Source organism: Rattus norvegicus, chromosome 2 (assembly GCF_021556685.1).
Source record: "Rattus norvegicus strain SHRSP/BbbUtx chromosome 2, alternate assembly SHRSP_T2T, whole genome shotgun sequence".
NCBI classification, from domain to species: Eukaryota; Metazoa; Chordata; class Mammalia; order Rodentia; family Muridae; genus Rattus; species Rattus norvegicus.
Window position 1 is genome coordinate 213,967,501 of NC_141535.1, and position 16,481 is coordinate 213,983,981.

At 40.8% G+C, this 16,481-nt stretch overlaps 1 protein-coding gene across 5 annotated transcripts in view; it reads right to left on the reverse strand.

Moving 5' to 3' along the window:
• The window catches only part of Ndst3 (N-deacetylase and N-sulfotransferase 3), a 181,956-nt gene that overhangs the window by 75,060 nt on the left and 90,415 nt on the right, over positions 1-16,481 (reverse strand). For all 5 annotated transcript variants that reach the window (XR_015661593.1, XM_087620543.1, XM_087620552.1 and 2 more), the window contains 1 exon segment: positions 13,116-13,244. Coding sequence is in view for 4 of the 5 variants with exons in the window: in XM_087620543.1 (XP_087476669.1) it covers positions 13,116-13,244 (129 nt within the window). In the remaining variant the exon portion in view is untranslated.

Below are 16,481 nucleotides of genomic sequence, written 5' to 3' on the forward strand. Positions count from 1 at the left end.
ATCCTATCAGATCACCATGAACTGAGGCTGGTCTTCAATAACAATAAAACCAACAAAAAGCCCACATACACATGGAAACTGAACAACACTCTACTCGTAGATAACTTGGTCAAGGAAGACAAAAAGACATTAAAGACTTTTTAGAATTTAATGAAAATGAAGGCACAACATACCCAAACTTATGAGACACAATGAAAGCAGTGCTAAGAGGAAAACTCATACCTCAAAAAAACAAACAAACAAATAAAAAAAACCTGAGAGAGCATATATCAGCAGCTTGACAGCACATCTGAAAGCTCTAGAACAAAAGGAAGCAAATACACCCAAGAGGAGTACACAGCAGAAAATACCAAACTCAGGACTGAAATAAACCAAGTAGAAGCAAAAGGAACTATACAAAAAAAAATCAACAAAACCAGGAGCTGGTTCTTTGAGAAAGTCAATAAGATAGATTAAACCCTCAGCCAGACTAACCAGAGGGCACAAAGACAATATCCAAATTAACAAAATTAGAAATGAAAAGGGAGACATAACAGCAGAAACTGAGCAAATTAAATAAAATCATCAGATCCTACTGCAAAAGCCATACTCCACAACACTGGAAATTCTGGATGAAATGCAAAATTTTCTAGACAGATACCAAGTACCAAAGTTAAATCAGGATCAGATAAACCATCTAAACAGTATCAAAACCACTAAAGGAATAGAAGTAGTTGTGAAAAGTCTCCCAACCAATAAAGGCCCAGGACCAGATGGGTTTAGTGCAGAATTCTATCAGACCTTCAAAGAAGACTTAATACCAATACCCTTTCAAACTATTCCACAAAATTGGAACACTACCCAATTCATTCTTTGAAGCCACAATTACACTTTTACCTAAACCACACAAAGACCCAACAAAGAAAGAGAACTACAGACCAATTTCCCTCATGAATTTTGATGCAAAAATACTCAATAAAATTCTCGAAAACTGAATCTAAGAATACATCAAAACAATCATTCACCATAATCAAGCAGGCTTCATCCTAGGGATGCAGGGATAGTTCAATATATAGAAATCCATCAATGTAATCCACTATATTAACAAGCTCAAAGAAAACCCACATGAGCATCTCATTAGATGCTGAGAAAGCATTTGACAAAATTCAACACCCCTTCATGATAAAAGTCTTGGAAAGTGCTGAGAGATTTCTGAGTGGCTAAGAGTGCTGACTGTTCTTCCAGAGGTCCTAAGTTCAAATCCCTGCAACCACATGGTGGCTCACAATCATCTGTAATGGGATATGATGTCCTCTTCTGGTGTGTCTAAGCTACAGTGTACTCATATACTTCAAATAAACAAATCTTTTAAAAAAAATGTCTTGGAACGAGGAATTCAAGGCCCATACCTAAACATAGTAAAAGCTATATACAGCAAACCAGTAGCCAACATTAAACTAAATGAAGAGAAACTTGAAGCAATCCCACTAAAATCAGGGACTAGACTAGAATGTCCACTTTCTCCCTACCTAATCAATATAGTATTTGAAGTCCTAGCCACAGCAATTAGACAACAAGAAGAGGTCAAAGGATACACATTGGAAAAGAAGAAGTCAAAATATCACTATTTCAGATGATATGATAGAATATTTAAGTAACCCCCAAAATTCCTTGATGATAATGGACTGAACCTCTGAACCTGTAAGCCAGCCCCAATTAAATATCATCTTATAAAAGTTGCCTTCTCATAGTGTCCGTTCACAACTGTAAAATCCCAAGACAGAACCTTAGCCCAGGTGACCGTGCTTTGCTTGGGTTTATTGAGCCCTGGTACAGAGCTCAGGCTGAACCAACAGCCTCCTGTACATTTTGTTTTATACATTTAAGTTAACATTACCTAGTAACAAGACACAAGCTAATTACACCTGCTCTGCCTGTAACTATTAGTGTTTGAATCAACCAATGAATAACTCCATTGGTATACAAGAACAGGTAAGCTTAACTCAGTTTATGCCAATAATGGAAACCGTAAGCCTGTGCTCCTGTGCTCAGGAGAGCTAGAAGGCAACTGAGGCCAAGAGCCAAGGGCCCAGAAGAGATAGTGGAATCCAAGGAAAGTGAACTGGTTTGCAGAGAACAGAAGTGGTCTGAATCTTGGGCTCCCATTTCCAACAGTTCCTAAAAACAGTTCTTTGGCTGCTGTCCATGGGAAACCTACTTTCTAGTTTGAAGAAAGTAGGGCCCTGAGGGGAAGCAGGGCCAACAGGGTACAGACCATTTCTCTGGCATCTCAAACATCTTGGGGTCTCCAAGGCAACTTCAATGTTACAGCTTCTTGTTTCAGTGTCTGGGATCCACACGTGATCTTCTAGGTTACTCCAAATGGCTTGGGCCATATCTCCAGTTCTGCCCTCTATAGCAATCTAAGCTCAGGTTGATCCACTCCACGGCTGCTGTTCTTGATGATCTTCTCAGGGTACTGGCATCTGCAATACGCTGGGGTCTTCTGCTGCACCTAGGTTTCACCAATTGTCTCTCGTCGGCTCTTTTCATGGTGCCAAGTCTCAGCTCCTTTGCATGACCCCTTCAGTCCTGGCCTGCAAACTGCAACTGAGGCTGCACCTTCACCAGTGGTCTTCCATGGCCTCTCACAGTGCCAAACCACAGCTGCTCTTCGTGACCCCTTCATGTCCTCAAATCCAGTACCATTTGGGTGACTCCCACACATTACCAAGTATAGCTACAGCACAAGGTGCAATCTTGGCTATCTCTGGAACACAGCTTCTTTGTGCTCTCAGAAAACACTTTCCAGAAGATTTCACCTCAGTGATGCTGGTCTCTTTTTTATCACCACTAATTTCTTAGCTCCAGCTAACCAGCGCCAATTGTCCCAGTAGTCCCTTCTATTCTGGACTCTAAAATCCAGAGCCACATGGCCAAAACTGCCACTTGCTGCTGCTTGCTGAAGTTGGAAAACACACACCCGCCCCTTATTCTTTTACCAGCTTTCGGTTTTCTAGCTCCCTCACTGACTAAGTTTGGTTATCCTGGAACTTGCTCTCAGAGAGCTGCATGGCTCTATCTTCTGTGATTAAAGGTATGTACCACCAGGCCTGAATTTAAACATTTCTTTACCTAGAACTTGCTCTGTCCCAGGCTGGCCTTGGACTCAGAGATCTACTTTGTCTCTTGGGATCAAAGGTGTATAGCACCAGGCCTGCACCTAAATTTAGCTAGGTGGGATCTTACCCCAAAGTTACCACTCCCTTAATTCAATTTAATATCCTTGAACACAGGATTCAACTCCATTTCACTTCCTGGTGCCCCTTTAATACTAAAATCATGTATTTTATATTTTCCCTTTCTAAGCTTGCTATGCTTATTCAAAACATTCTTCCTGGAACTGAACCAGAGAACAAAGTCTATGATGGGCATTTCTGAGACTTCCTTTGTCAATGCAATTAATCTGAGTTTCTTCACCTTAGCTTCAGGCAGACTCTTTGGGCAAGGGCAAAAAGCAGCCACATTCTTCACCAAAATACTACAAAAACAGTCTCTGGGCCACATACTGAAGTTCTTTTCCACTGCATGCTCTTGGGCCAGGTCTACACAGTTCAAACCACTCACAACAACAATGTCTTCCATATTCCTACTAGGATATCACATTAAGCCCCACTTAAAACATTCAATGGCTTTCCAAATCCAAAGTCCCCAAATCCACATTATTCCAAACAAAAGCATGGTCAGGCCTATCACAGCAATACTCCAGTCCCTGGTACCAACTTCTATCTTAGTTAGGGTTTTACTGCTCTGAACGGACACCATAACCAAGGCAACTCTTAGAAGGACAACATTTCACTGGAGCTGGCTTACAGGTTCAGAGGCTCAGTCCATTATCATCAAGGTGGGAGCAGGGCAGAATCTAGGCAGGCATGGTGCAGGAGGAGCTGAGAGTTCTACCTCTTTATATGAAGGCAAACAGGAGAAGACTGGCTTTCAGGCAGCTACTTTGAGGGTCTTAAAGCCCATACCCACGGTAACACACCTCCTCCAACAGGGCCACACCTTCGAGTAGTATAACTCCCTAGGCCAAGCATATACAAGTCATGACAGGTTCCATACCAGCAAACTGGAGCTGAGTTGTTTGGCTTTCTGAGAAATAAGAGAACAGAGAGAGCTAAGTCCTCTAGGGGCCAGGGATAGTACAATTCAGGCAATCTCTCCATTTTAACCCTATGTCAAAATGACCAATCCGCCTTTATTATCTGTTCTGATTTCTTTGGCCTTTTGCCTGCAAAAACACCCTCCCCACTCTTTTTTTTTAATTTAGAGAATACTTTATTAGTTTTTGTAATCAAACCCACGTATATAAGACCTTACATATTTAATACAGTGTGTTACCCTTGTACAAATGGAAAAAACTTAAGTTCAACATTTCTAGACCAATATGGCTGTTAATTTCTGTACAGTGCCAACTCAACACAGTAAACAGGGATACTTTTTTCGAAAGTTGACAGCACAGGTAAAGTTTCAAAAAATTCAAATTATATATCTGTATATATATATTTATATTTATATAAAAAGACCAATAATAGCAGTGTGTTATGCATCAACAGCAGCAACAGCTTTTCCAGGTTCTGCAGTCATCTGAACAAAACTGTAGAGACATCCAGCACACTCCATTAAAAAAAAAGTAAAAAAACAAAACCCGAGAAAACAGCACAGTTCTGTTACTCTTGTGGTACCTGGCACCATTTTTTTTTAAGTTAGCTTCTCAATCATCATCTGGAAAGAAAACATTCTGAGCAACATCATTAAAAACAGCTCTGATAAAGCACGGTCACTACTACGTATCATAAAGCAGGTACAAGCTATTTTACATCCACAGAGGTATGATACAGTACTGTCCTACATCTATAATACTAGAGGATACAATTTAAAAGGCATTATTTGAGACTTGATTCTACTTTTCCAGCAGAGGGCCCAAAGGATGGTGTGACACAGCTTTGTAAAGAGACATACTCTAGACAGGATTTCCTTTCACTAGTGGCACACTTCTAAGGATTCATTCTCTCCATGAATGTGAGCTAAAACCGTTATTAAAAAAATGAAATATCCCTAGAACAAAACCGTATAACCACCGGATTCACATGAAGATGACCTAGTGGAGACAAGCTGGACCTCACCTTACCAACAAGCTATCAAATCTGTTATGTTTAAACAGTGAGACCTCCAAGGAAGGAGATGCCAAGTAGTGCTTCAAAGCTTCGGACCACAATCAAACACAGCATCCTTTTCAACAGAAGCAGAAGCTCATCTGAATATGCTCATGGATGCTGACATCAACATTTAATCATCTCCTCACTCATCCAGGAAGAGGGGGAGATCAGTTACTACTGTACTTTATTGTGTTCAACCAAATCACCATGTTACAAAAATAGCAAGCTGCCATAATAAAAAATAAGGCTCCTCTATCCAGCACCAGATAGCATCATTTTACTTTCAAGCCTAGAAATTGCACACTTGTATATAAACCAATCGAAGATGAGGATTGAGAGTTCATCTTGGTGGATTTTTCCTTTGATGAATATGAAGTGTCCTTCCTTATCTTTTTTGATGACTTTTAATTGAAAATTGATTTTATTTGATATTAGAATGGCTACTCCAGCTTGCTTCTTCTGACCATTTGCTTGGAAAGTTGTTTTCCAGCCTTTCACTCTGAGGTAGTGTCTGTCTTTGTCTCTGAGGTGTGTTTCCTGTAGGCAGCAGAATGCAGGGTCCTCATTGCGTATCCAGTTTGTTAATCTATGTCTTTTTATTGGGGAGTTGAGGCCATTGATGTTGAGAGATATTAAGGAATAGTGATTATTGCTTCCTGTTATATTCATATTTGGATGTGAGGTTATGTTTGTGTGCTTTCATTCTCTTTGTTTTGTTGCCAAGACGATTAGTTTCTTACTTCTTCTAGGGTATAGCTTGCCTCCTTATGTTGGGCTTTACCCTTTATTATCCTTTGTAGTGCTGGATTTGTAGAAAGATATTGTGTAAATTTGGTTTTGTCATGGAATATCTTGGTATCTCCATCTATGTTCATTGAGAGTTTTGCTGGATACAGTAACCTGGGCTGGCATTTGTGTTCTCTTAGGGTCTGTATGACATCTGTCCAGGATCTTCTGGCCTTCATAGTTTCTGGCGAAAAGTCTGGTGTGATTCTGATAGGTCTGCCTTTATATGTTACTTGACCTTTTTCCCTCACTGCTTTTAATATTCTTTCTTTATTTTGTGCGTTTGGTGTTTTGACAATTATGTGATGGGAGGTGTTTCTTTTCTGGTCCAATCTATTTGGAGTTCTGTAGGCTTCTTGTATGCCTATGGGTATCTCTTTTTTTAGGTTAGGGAAGTTTTCTTCTATGATTTTGTTGAAGATATTTACTGGTCCTTTGAGCTGGGAGTCTTCACTCTCTTCTATACCTATTATCCTTAGTTTTGATCTTCTCATTGAGTCCTGGATTTCCTGTATGTTTTGGACCAGTAGCTTTTTCCGCTTTACATTATCTTTGACAGTTGAGTCAATGATTTCTATGGAATCTTCTGCTCCCGAGATTCTCTCTTCCATCTCTTGTATTCTGTTGGTGACGCTTGTATCTACAGCTCCTTGTCTTTTCTTTTGATTTTCTATGTCCAGGGTTGTTTCCATGTGTTCTTTCTTGATTGATCTATTTCCATTTTTAATTCCTTCAACTGTTTGATTGTGTTTTCCTGGAATTCTTTCAGGGATTTTTGCGATTCCTCTCTGTAGGCTTCTACTTGTTCTCTAAGGGAGTTCTTTATGTCTTTCTTGAAGTCCTCCAGCATCATGATCAAATATGATTTTGAAACTAGATCTTGCTTTTCTGGTGTGTTTGGATATTCCGTGTTTGCTTTGGTGGGAGAATTGGGCTCTGATGATGCCATGTAGTCTTGGTTTCTGTTGCTTGGGTTCCTGCGCTTGCCTCTCGCCATCAGATTATCTCTAGTGTTACTTTGTTCTGCTATTTCTGACCGTGGCTAGACTGTCCTATAAGCCTGTGTGTCAGGAGTGCTGTAGACCTGTTTTCCTGTTTTCTTTCAGCCAGTTATGGGGACAGAGTGTTCTGCTTTCGGGCATGTAGTTTTTCCTCTCTACAGGTCTTCAGCTGTTCCTGTGGGCCTGTGTCTTGAGTTCACCAGGCAGGTTTCTTGCAGGGGAAAAGTTGGTCCTACCTGTGGTTCCAAGGCTCAAGTTTGCTCATGGGGTACTGCCTAAGTCCTCTCCGCGGCGGCAGCAACTGGGAAGATCTGTGCCGCTCTTTCCGGGAGCCTCTGTGCACCAGGGTTCCAGATGACGTTTGGTGTTTTCCTCTGGCGTCTGGATGTGCACAGAGTGCAGTCTCTTCTGGTTTCCCAGGCGTGTCTGCCTCTCTGAAGGTTTAGCTCTCCCTCCCCCAGGAGTTTGTTTTTATTTTATTTTATTTTTTTGAGTCAGAAAAGTGAGACGACACCTAATGTGATTCCCCTCCACCATGTGAAAGATGTTTCTGTCTGTACCGAAGGTTATGAGACACTCTCAAGGATTAACTAAGGAATAGCTATTCCAACTGAACACTTGTATTTGTTTTGTAGGTGAAGTTTCCAGAGAGGCGGCTGTGGACTTTTGGTATTACAGATCATGCCTATTAACCAGCTGCTGGCTTATGTAGAAATGCCACCAGCAAATCCAGTAGCAACCGGTTTTGTATACTGTAGTAGCCCATTCCACCATCCAGTGACTTTTGGATGAGCATTTTTGTCCTCTTCAGGGTTCCTAATGCACTTAGGCTAAGCAAAAAAAAAAAAAAAAAAAAAAAAGAAAAAAAAAAAACAAACCAACCAACCAACCAACCAAACAACAACAACAACAACAACAAAAAAAAAACAAAAACAAAAACAAAAAAAAAAAAAACAAAGCGAGGCCCAGTACCAGGAAGGGTCTACCGAGATAAACTGCGAGATAAACTGGAACTTGAATCTGGCTGAGTCTTCGACATGACTCTTTTTGGATAAACTACCTTCAAGTCCATCTCATTGCACATTTGTGACAATTTCCTGTTGATTAATATGTTATCTTCGTTTCAGCATGCTTAAGTAGAAGTTTACAGGGATGTATCCTTCAGTCAGACATATCTGAGAAATAGATTGTCCAACGAATCCCCTTTCTATTAACCTACTTACTGACACATTCTTATACTTTTTGATAATACCTAATGGTTTCTGCTTTTCTTAAGTACGAAAGCTGCAAGAGTCTCCTTTGGTTTTCTTAATTTCACAGTGGCAATTAACTGTATAAGGGCACAGCCAGGAGTGAAAATATTTTTTTCTTTTTTTCTTTATTAACTTTAGTATTTCTTATTTACATTTCGATTGTTATTCTCTTTCCTGGTTTCCGGACTAACATCTCCCTAGCCCATTCCCCTCCCCTTCTATATGGGTGTTCCCCTCCCCATCCTCCCCCCATTACCACCCTCCCCCCAACAATCCCGTTCACTTGGGGTTCAGTCTTAGCAGGACCAAGGGCTTCCCCTTCCACTGGTGCTCTTACTAGGCTATTCAGGAGTGAAAATATTAATGACAGCAAAACTAGAATTTCTTTGCAAGACAGGGAATGCGTGGAATATGAACTTTTGCTTTACCACTATAAGTACCTTGTCAATTCATGAGTAATGCCAACCAGATTTATTATTTAAAAAGGAACAATATAGTTGTTTGCTTATAGTTCCTGCAAAGCCCATGGCATATCTTCTACCTGTCACCACTTATAACAGACATTTTTTAAAGCACTGAAAAAAAATCAACAAAGAAATAGTCACCTGTTCCCAGGTAACGGCCTGAAATTTCCAACATTTCTTCACTGCCAGGTAACTGAAGCCATATTGCCTGTGATTCTATGTATGAAGAACTACTGGGCATCATGGAAGGCCATTTTAGCAGCATTGTGGAAGCGGTATGCTACACTGGTAGATGGGCTGACCCAGGTGTCAGGAAGGGTGGCATGTTCATGAGAATGCTAACAGAGTGACCTGGAGCAGCTCAGATCATCTAACTGGGACTCCACTTAGAATCAGGAAGCCGAATACATCATCCTTCCGGTCCCTTCTGGCCTTAGGTGTTTGTTGTCACGGCACACCGCTTCACCATCCCTTGAAGAAACCTGTTATGATACCAGTGATGACTGAATTTGCCTCTGAATCTTACATTTCAGTTACTTGGAAGCAAAGACACAGCCAGAAGTGGTTTTATGGAATCCATGCTTGATTTGATTCACATTGGGCCCCGCACAAGTAACTCATGTCCCCAAACGCATGCAGCTTTTCACGAATCCAACCAAACGTTTACAAAGCATTTAATGAGCTCTTACTGAATGCAAAGTATAGATCTAGGCATAACGGGCCGTACAGAGGTGACCAATACACGGATGTTTCTTACATAATGGGAAAGATGCAAATATAAATAACCCTGCTATGGGGAAAATGGTAAACATGAGCATGAGCCGTACCCATAGGCAAGAGGAACCCAACAGATATTAACTGTACTCTTATATACTAATGCCACCAAATAACTGACATTTTATCCTTCAATATTAGAGAATTCTTTATTATTTTTAGTGTAGCATTTAGCATCACGTGTGTTCCTAGTCTGCTTGAGTACAATAATCACCTCAGTTAAACACATGATAAGTTTCTGTCTTAAAACTCCCCTGGAGGTCCTAACTCATTAAGTCTATACTTCTTAACCAAGGGTCTTGGGTAGTGCACACTACCGGCTAGTTCAGCAGCCATTTCTCATTGCCTAAGGTGTGATTTATTTGTTACCCTGTTTTATAACAGAGTGCTTTGTGGGACCCGGTGACAGGGAAAGCTCAGTACTTTTCATCAGGCATAAAAAAAGTTGGGGTTGGGGATTTAGCTCAGTGGTAGAGCGCTTGCCTAGCAAGCGCAAGGCCCTGGGTTCGGTCCCCAGCTCCGAAAAAAGAAAAAAGCAAAAAAAAAAAAAAAAAAAGTCGTATTCTTTCAGTTGCATTTTATACATTCACATGCAAAGTGCAGCTTTAAATATTTAATGCGACTTCATTTCTCTTTATACAGACTCTTGCCTTGTGAAATTTGTTGTTTTAATTGTAATCTACCCACGTGTTACTCCCAGTGTGAGACAGTCACATCTACGTTTATGTTTCTCTGATTTTACTTTGGGATTTGGGAAGAAGGGTATGGAGAACACGGGGACGGAGTGCTGTATCAAGTTGAGAGAGGCGAATAACAGATATAGAGATGGTGGCCACCGGTCCTGCGGGATGCAGTCGCAGGAAGGCACATACCACATGTGTGCTGTCAGGAACTTCCCCCAAATGCCAAGTGTGGTGAAAATGTCAGTCCTCTGGCAAGCTACAGCCTTTTGGATAAATAAACAAGGCAAGCAATGACTTTACTCTCAATCACTGATACGGATTGAGTGCTAACTCAGGACATCTGCTGATTCCAAACAAAAACACTGCGTAGGGTGTCACCCTTGCTCAGCGATCTGCCCTAGTGACATGGAGTTGCAGTTCCGCCTAATTAAAGCAACCCCACTCCTCTAGTCCTGTGGGTTAGGAGACAAGGGACTGAAAATGTCTGAAATGTCTAGTTTCCCTTACTAGTTCATTCTGTACAAGGCATATGTGCTATAAATTATACAGGGATTCCTTTATTGAGGACACGTGTAGTCATTGTCAATAAATGCTTGTTGCCATTTTTATAAATTTTATTTTTTTAAATATGCCTGAGTGTTTTACCTACCTGGGTTTCTGTGTACTATGTATGCATGCCCAGTGCCTTTGGAGGCCAAAAGAGGGCACCACAGCCCTTGGATTTAGAGTTACAGCCAATTGTGAGCCACCATGTGTGTGTTGAGAATTGAACCTAGGTTCTCAGAAGTTCTCTTAGATACTGGTCCATCTCTCCAGTCTTGGTTAATTTTAATTTTCATAACCTACATACATATAATTTACATAGGCATCTTCAAGTAATCAAGAAATTTCTCATTGTTCTAAAATATCTATTGTCTACCTATGTATAATTATATATAGCATGTGACAGATTTATTGAATTGTGGCTTGATCAGGATTTTGAGAGCACTTTTTTTTACCAGGTAAGGAGAATCCTTACCCCAGGCTGGACCCTCTGTACCAGATGAATTAGCTCAATGTCCGTGTCATGATGTATGTCAAAAGCTGCCTTTTGTTCAAACTGGTCAATCTTTGTTTACTAAAAATATTATCTCTGCAGAGTTTTCTAATCTAGAAATAAAAGCCCGTGTTTCATTTTGCCCCCTTCTTTCCATTTGGATCTCTTCACAAATTTGATTGATAAATCTTGAAACGTAGCTGGGGTTGTAAGAGCTTGCACAGTTAGTGTAAACTGGCACCCAGGGCAGCATAATTTTTAGGATAAAATTATGTGTTTGTTCATTAATGAAGAACATTACTTATCAGATAATAGGTAAGATATTTAACATAGGTTCACTATACATGAGTGACTGATTTTTGAATATCTTCTGTGTTGAGTGGAGATCATTTGGTTCACAAAGTTCAGAGGTAACAATACAAGGGGGTTTTCAAATACTAGACCACCAGTGGTTAGACAGTCACACGGATGGGTTCCAAGTGCATGGCTACATCAGAATCTTGTAGAATACAGATTCAATGGTCTAAAACCTTTGATGAAGTTGTTAGCATTTTACAGGTTTTTTAATCGAATCTTTGGTTCACAATCTCACACTAGTGTTACTTCCTTTCCCTGCACATTACTGATAAATTGAGGGAAAAAAGGAAAGAAATCCACACAGACTGGCTCAAGATATAGGCAGCCTAAAGCCAGGAGGCAGAAACAGGGGATCTGGGAGTTCCAGTCCAGCCTGAATAATGTAGTAAGTTCCAGGTCAGCCAGACCTACACAGTGAGACTCTGTTTTGAAAACAAACAAACAAACAAACAAACAAACAACAAAACAAAACAAAATATAGGCAATCTAGAAGGGGGTTATTTGTGTAACATTAATCAGAAATATTTGCTTGGGAAGGGTTCCGAAGTTTGACAGCCTTCCTAAAGGCTGAAAGTTATAAAGGATTCTGAGTTATGATCTAAAGCAGATATTACCAACGATGATTTTCCTTTTTCATTTATCTCCATTTCTAACATCTAAAAATAAGATCTGCTTTTGAACAGAGTAGATGATGAAGAATAGTTACAGTTGTATTTGTCGATCCTGTAAAATTAAGGACAAGCAAAGACCCTTTCAAATTTCACTGCTTATTTCTACAGTATCTAACATTTATCCTGATATTTTTTATGTATTTAGGGATAATTGCAGTTTTCCATCTTGAATATTACTAAGGCCAAGGGCAAATTCATATATTTGAAAATAAATTTTATCTCTATTTTTCCTATTTTCTTTCACGTGAGAAAAATCACTAACAGCTTCTCCCTTCTGCAGCTCACTTCAATAGGTTTTCTTTCGGCACACGATTTTATGACACTCACCACCAGGAAAATTAATTTACCAGTGGCCCACTGCATTGCTGATACACTAGTATTAAGATATGAAGGCGAAAGAGCAGCGCACCATTAATCAGGGATGCTCCGTGACCCAGTGCTGCAGACACAGCATGGATGGAGAATGAGAGAGGGCCTTTATCCAACTCCTGTCTTTGTACACACGAATCTGTGCTTTCTTGTATCAGAGAGGAGAGATGATGAGAGAGCTGGATTTCTGAGAGGAGAAAGGGAAAGAGTTTGAGGGAGAGAAAGAGGGAAAGAAGAAGAGAGACCAGAAAAGAGGATGGACCAGAGGACAGAGAAAGGAAAGAGGGGAAAAGAGAAAGAAGGGAAAGAAGAAGGGAGGATGGGAAGGAAGGAAGAGGGGGAATGGGACAGCTCGAGGAAGAGGGAGGAGAGGAGAGGAGGAAGAGTAATTTTATTCTCCACAGACACGGTGTCTATGCTATTTGATTGGTAACTTCCCAATCCCCCATTTCTCCCTCAAGGTAATTTTTATGCACCTTGCCATCCCAAACGTTATTTGTTTGAAGTGACCTCAAGTACTTACTGGGTTGAGAACCACAGTGAAGAAGAGCTCCCCTCCATGAATACTCTTGTCCAGTTCCCTGGGGCCCCCTGGGTACTCCTTGTAGAAAATCGTGTGAGTGAAGAGTCCACAGGTTTGTCTCGGGAGAACCTGAAAGATGAGCGGGTAAGAAGAAAGCTCTGGTTACCGTCATGGGATCTTAACTTGCTTTCCCCATGAAAACCCTATAAAGGTGTTCTTTACTAAACGATAACCAGGATCAGGAAGATTCCTTCATGCTGGCGATGAACAGATGATGTAAGAAGAAGGGATAACAAGAGACGTTAACGAAATAATTAAAACTGATAGAGACAGCCATTTTTTTAAGTTTCAGCATTAGTGCTTTTTATTACGGAGTCTAATGTATTTTATCATCTTAAGAAATAAAATTGAGACTTTAGAATACTAGAATTATGTGTAACCCTCATTGGCAAAATGTGACTAAATCCTTCTACTAAGTTCTTCAGACACATTTAGAAACGAAGTCGGCTACTAACATGGTGCTTCTTAGCAAGTGGCTTATTAACTAGAACGAGAGTTTGAACCTAATCAATGTCTGCTCTAGTGTGAAAACACTGCTGCCAGGGGCCCCAAATGCCTGGTGCAAAGGTCGCCAGGTCCAAAAGGAAAACCATATGTATTTAGCTGGTAGCTTGAGAAAGTGTCATAAACAAAATGACCAATGGTCACGTAGTAGAAAGAAGGCCTTTCCATCCTTCGCTGCCAATGTCCACATCTGCGATGAGGTCTTTGCTGATGCTGTTGTTACAGATTTCTCCGTTACATGAGTGTTCAACTATAAAAGAAGCTGTGTAAGACACTGTTTTCAGCTCAGCCTCACACCGTGAGACTTGGAGTGGCCTGGGCTCGCCACACGTGCAGCGAAACCAATGAATGGATCTGAGAAAGCCAAGAGGTCTTCAGCATTATGAAGTCAGGCATTCTGATCACTGCTCCAAGGAAAGGAGCCACCATTTTTATTGCTTTCACACAAAGCATCTTTAGTTCAAGGACCGTCACCTGTTCAAGACTTCCCACGTGTTCAGCCTTCCATGTACACTCCGTCTTTTCCAGTGGTGAAGGCAGTGTTGTAAAAGACTTTACTCTAGGTTTTGGAAGTCTTCCCAGGGAATGTAATTCTCTGATCTGTCACTGCACTGGATATTTCTGAGTCCATCAAGCCTATATGCACATCTCATTTATTTTTGCTAAAACATATACACTGAGAAGATTATTTTATCTTGGATCAGTTAAAATATTTCGATTTAAATCTCAGGTTTATTAGCTGGGCGTTGTTTATGCTTGAAAGGATCATGAACTTTGTGCATGAATGCCATGCCAAAACCAGAGCCAAAAGAACTGAGAGAAAAAGGGATTTCAGCCGAATCAGATCTCAATCCCTGGATATGTAATTTTATTTAACTTAAAGCCATTTATAGGGTTTGCTCATGAACTTAGCAAATACTTTTTCTAAACTCGATGCTAGTTCATGCAAGAGAACAGAAGTGTGCTTGTGCATGCAGTCGTGTGTGTGTGTGTGTGTGTGTGTGTGTGTGTGTGTGTGTGTGTGTGATTAAATGCCAGGCTACTGCTACATTTTAAAAGTGTATGACTCCAAGTAAATGACTTTTAGGATTAAGTTTGTGCATCTTGATTAGAAATCGCAGCATACACACATTGCTATGTGAAGCTAGCTTGCCCTGGTGATTTAAGTGGAGACAGAACTGTGAAGAAACTTGAATGTTGTCTTTTTCTTAAATTCTGTGAGCTTGAATAGAGTAAATGGGAGGCTTCACTCTAAAATTATGCACACCCCATGAGTCTTAGAGCCTCAGTGGGCCACCGTGAGATGCTAGGTGGATAATCGGGAGTGGGCTCAGGGTCCCTTTCCACTGTCTTCATTTGAGATGCAGCTATAGGATGATGGTCACATTTGCTGAAAAATCTCTTATGCTATAGAAGGAATGAGAACCCTTTCCAAAGTATTTTAATGTAGACTTTCCCTCAGATAATGGTGGTGGTGTAACACTGTGAAATTCAAACTTGGAAACTGTAATCTTTATAGTTGCTGACAGCTCTTGGGAAATGGTGAAAGCCTTAGCCAAGCAAGTCAAGGCACTCTAGTATAGCTCATAAGGGTAGAAAGATCAGGATTTACCTGGCTCTCATTGCTTACACAGCCTTCCTGGGAGGGTTAGGAGAAGGTGCAAATTGACCAAGTGGGAGCCCATACCACAGCTGACATAATAATCACGTACTAAGTTAAGATGGCAGATTCACAAGAGCGAATGAAAAGGTAGTCTAAAGGTCTGACTGTGGGCGCTCAGAGAGGATTTGACCATCTCAGTGGGAAGTTTGATTTACAGTGGGAAATTTGAATTACATAAATGAACCAGTGATAGCAGGATCCACGATGGCTTGAAGGAAAAAAACTAAAGTCTTTTGATTATAATTTGTGGGTGATTTCAGTTCTATTAAAGAATCTGGGTCTGATATAAGATTGTAGGGTTTATGCCTCAGGCCCCAGCTCTTGACTTCCAGACTCTACTGGGCAGGCATCTGGCTCTTTAGTTCTTAATTTGTTAGGTCTATTTGGGTGGCTCGTGATGACTTCTTGTCTGTCTTCTTGCATAACTTCTGCTGAACACTCTTCAATATGGAAATTCTCACGCAGGAGCCCACAAATTGAATCCACATAAAAGCAGAACCACAAGGACAACCGTGTCAAAGCAGGGACTCTGCCTAAGCGTTGGTTAAGAGTAACGTTCATGCATCTGCAACACAGGCAGAATACAGTTCAGGAGGTACAGGAAATGAAGCCCTTTGGGAAGAAGCTGCAATAGGACAGAACTGGACTGACTATAGCTGTCAGAGACTAAGGCTCGCCACCGTAGAACTGCCAACCTTGCAATAGAGAAAGAACATCAAATGCTTTTAAATTATGATCTCTGACGGGCTTTTAAAACTCCTTCTCACCAGAAAGCCTGCCAACTGGGACATGATAAATTCACTTTGAGTACCAAGGAGGAGCAAGCTGGGAGAAGAATGTGGCCATTACATCCGCGTCTAGCATTTACAGCATTTCTCTTGTTGAGGGACACATTGATATGGGCATTAAATCCTCGTTAAATGCCATCATCCACTTGAATTTCTGCAGACATTAGAAAACTGTGTGAATGGAAGTCAACTGCACTTACCCTAGAGGCCGGGTTATCTGGTCACATGCATCAGCCTAACCTAGCTCTCTGGGGCTCATCAACTTCCTGGCTGTTTCTTTGCAGTGTGTGAGTCTAAATGAGAGGCCATGCTTACCATCACCAATACCTTCCCTAAGTTCCGACTTAGGAA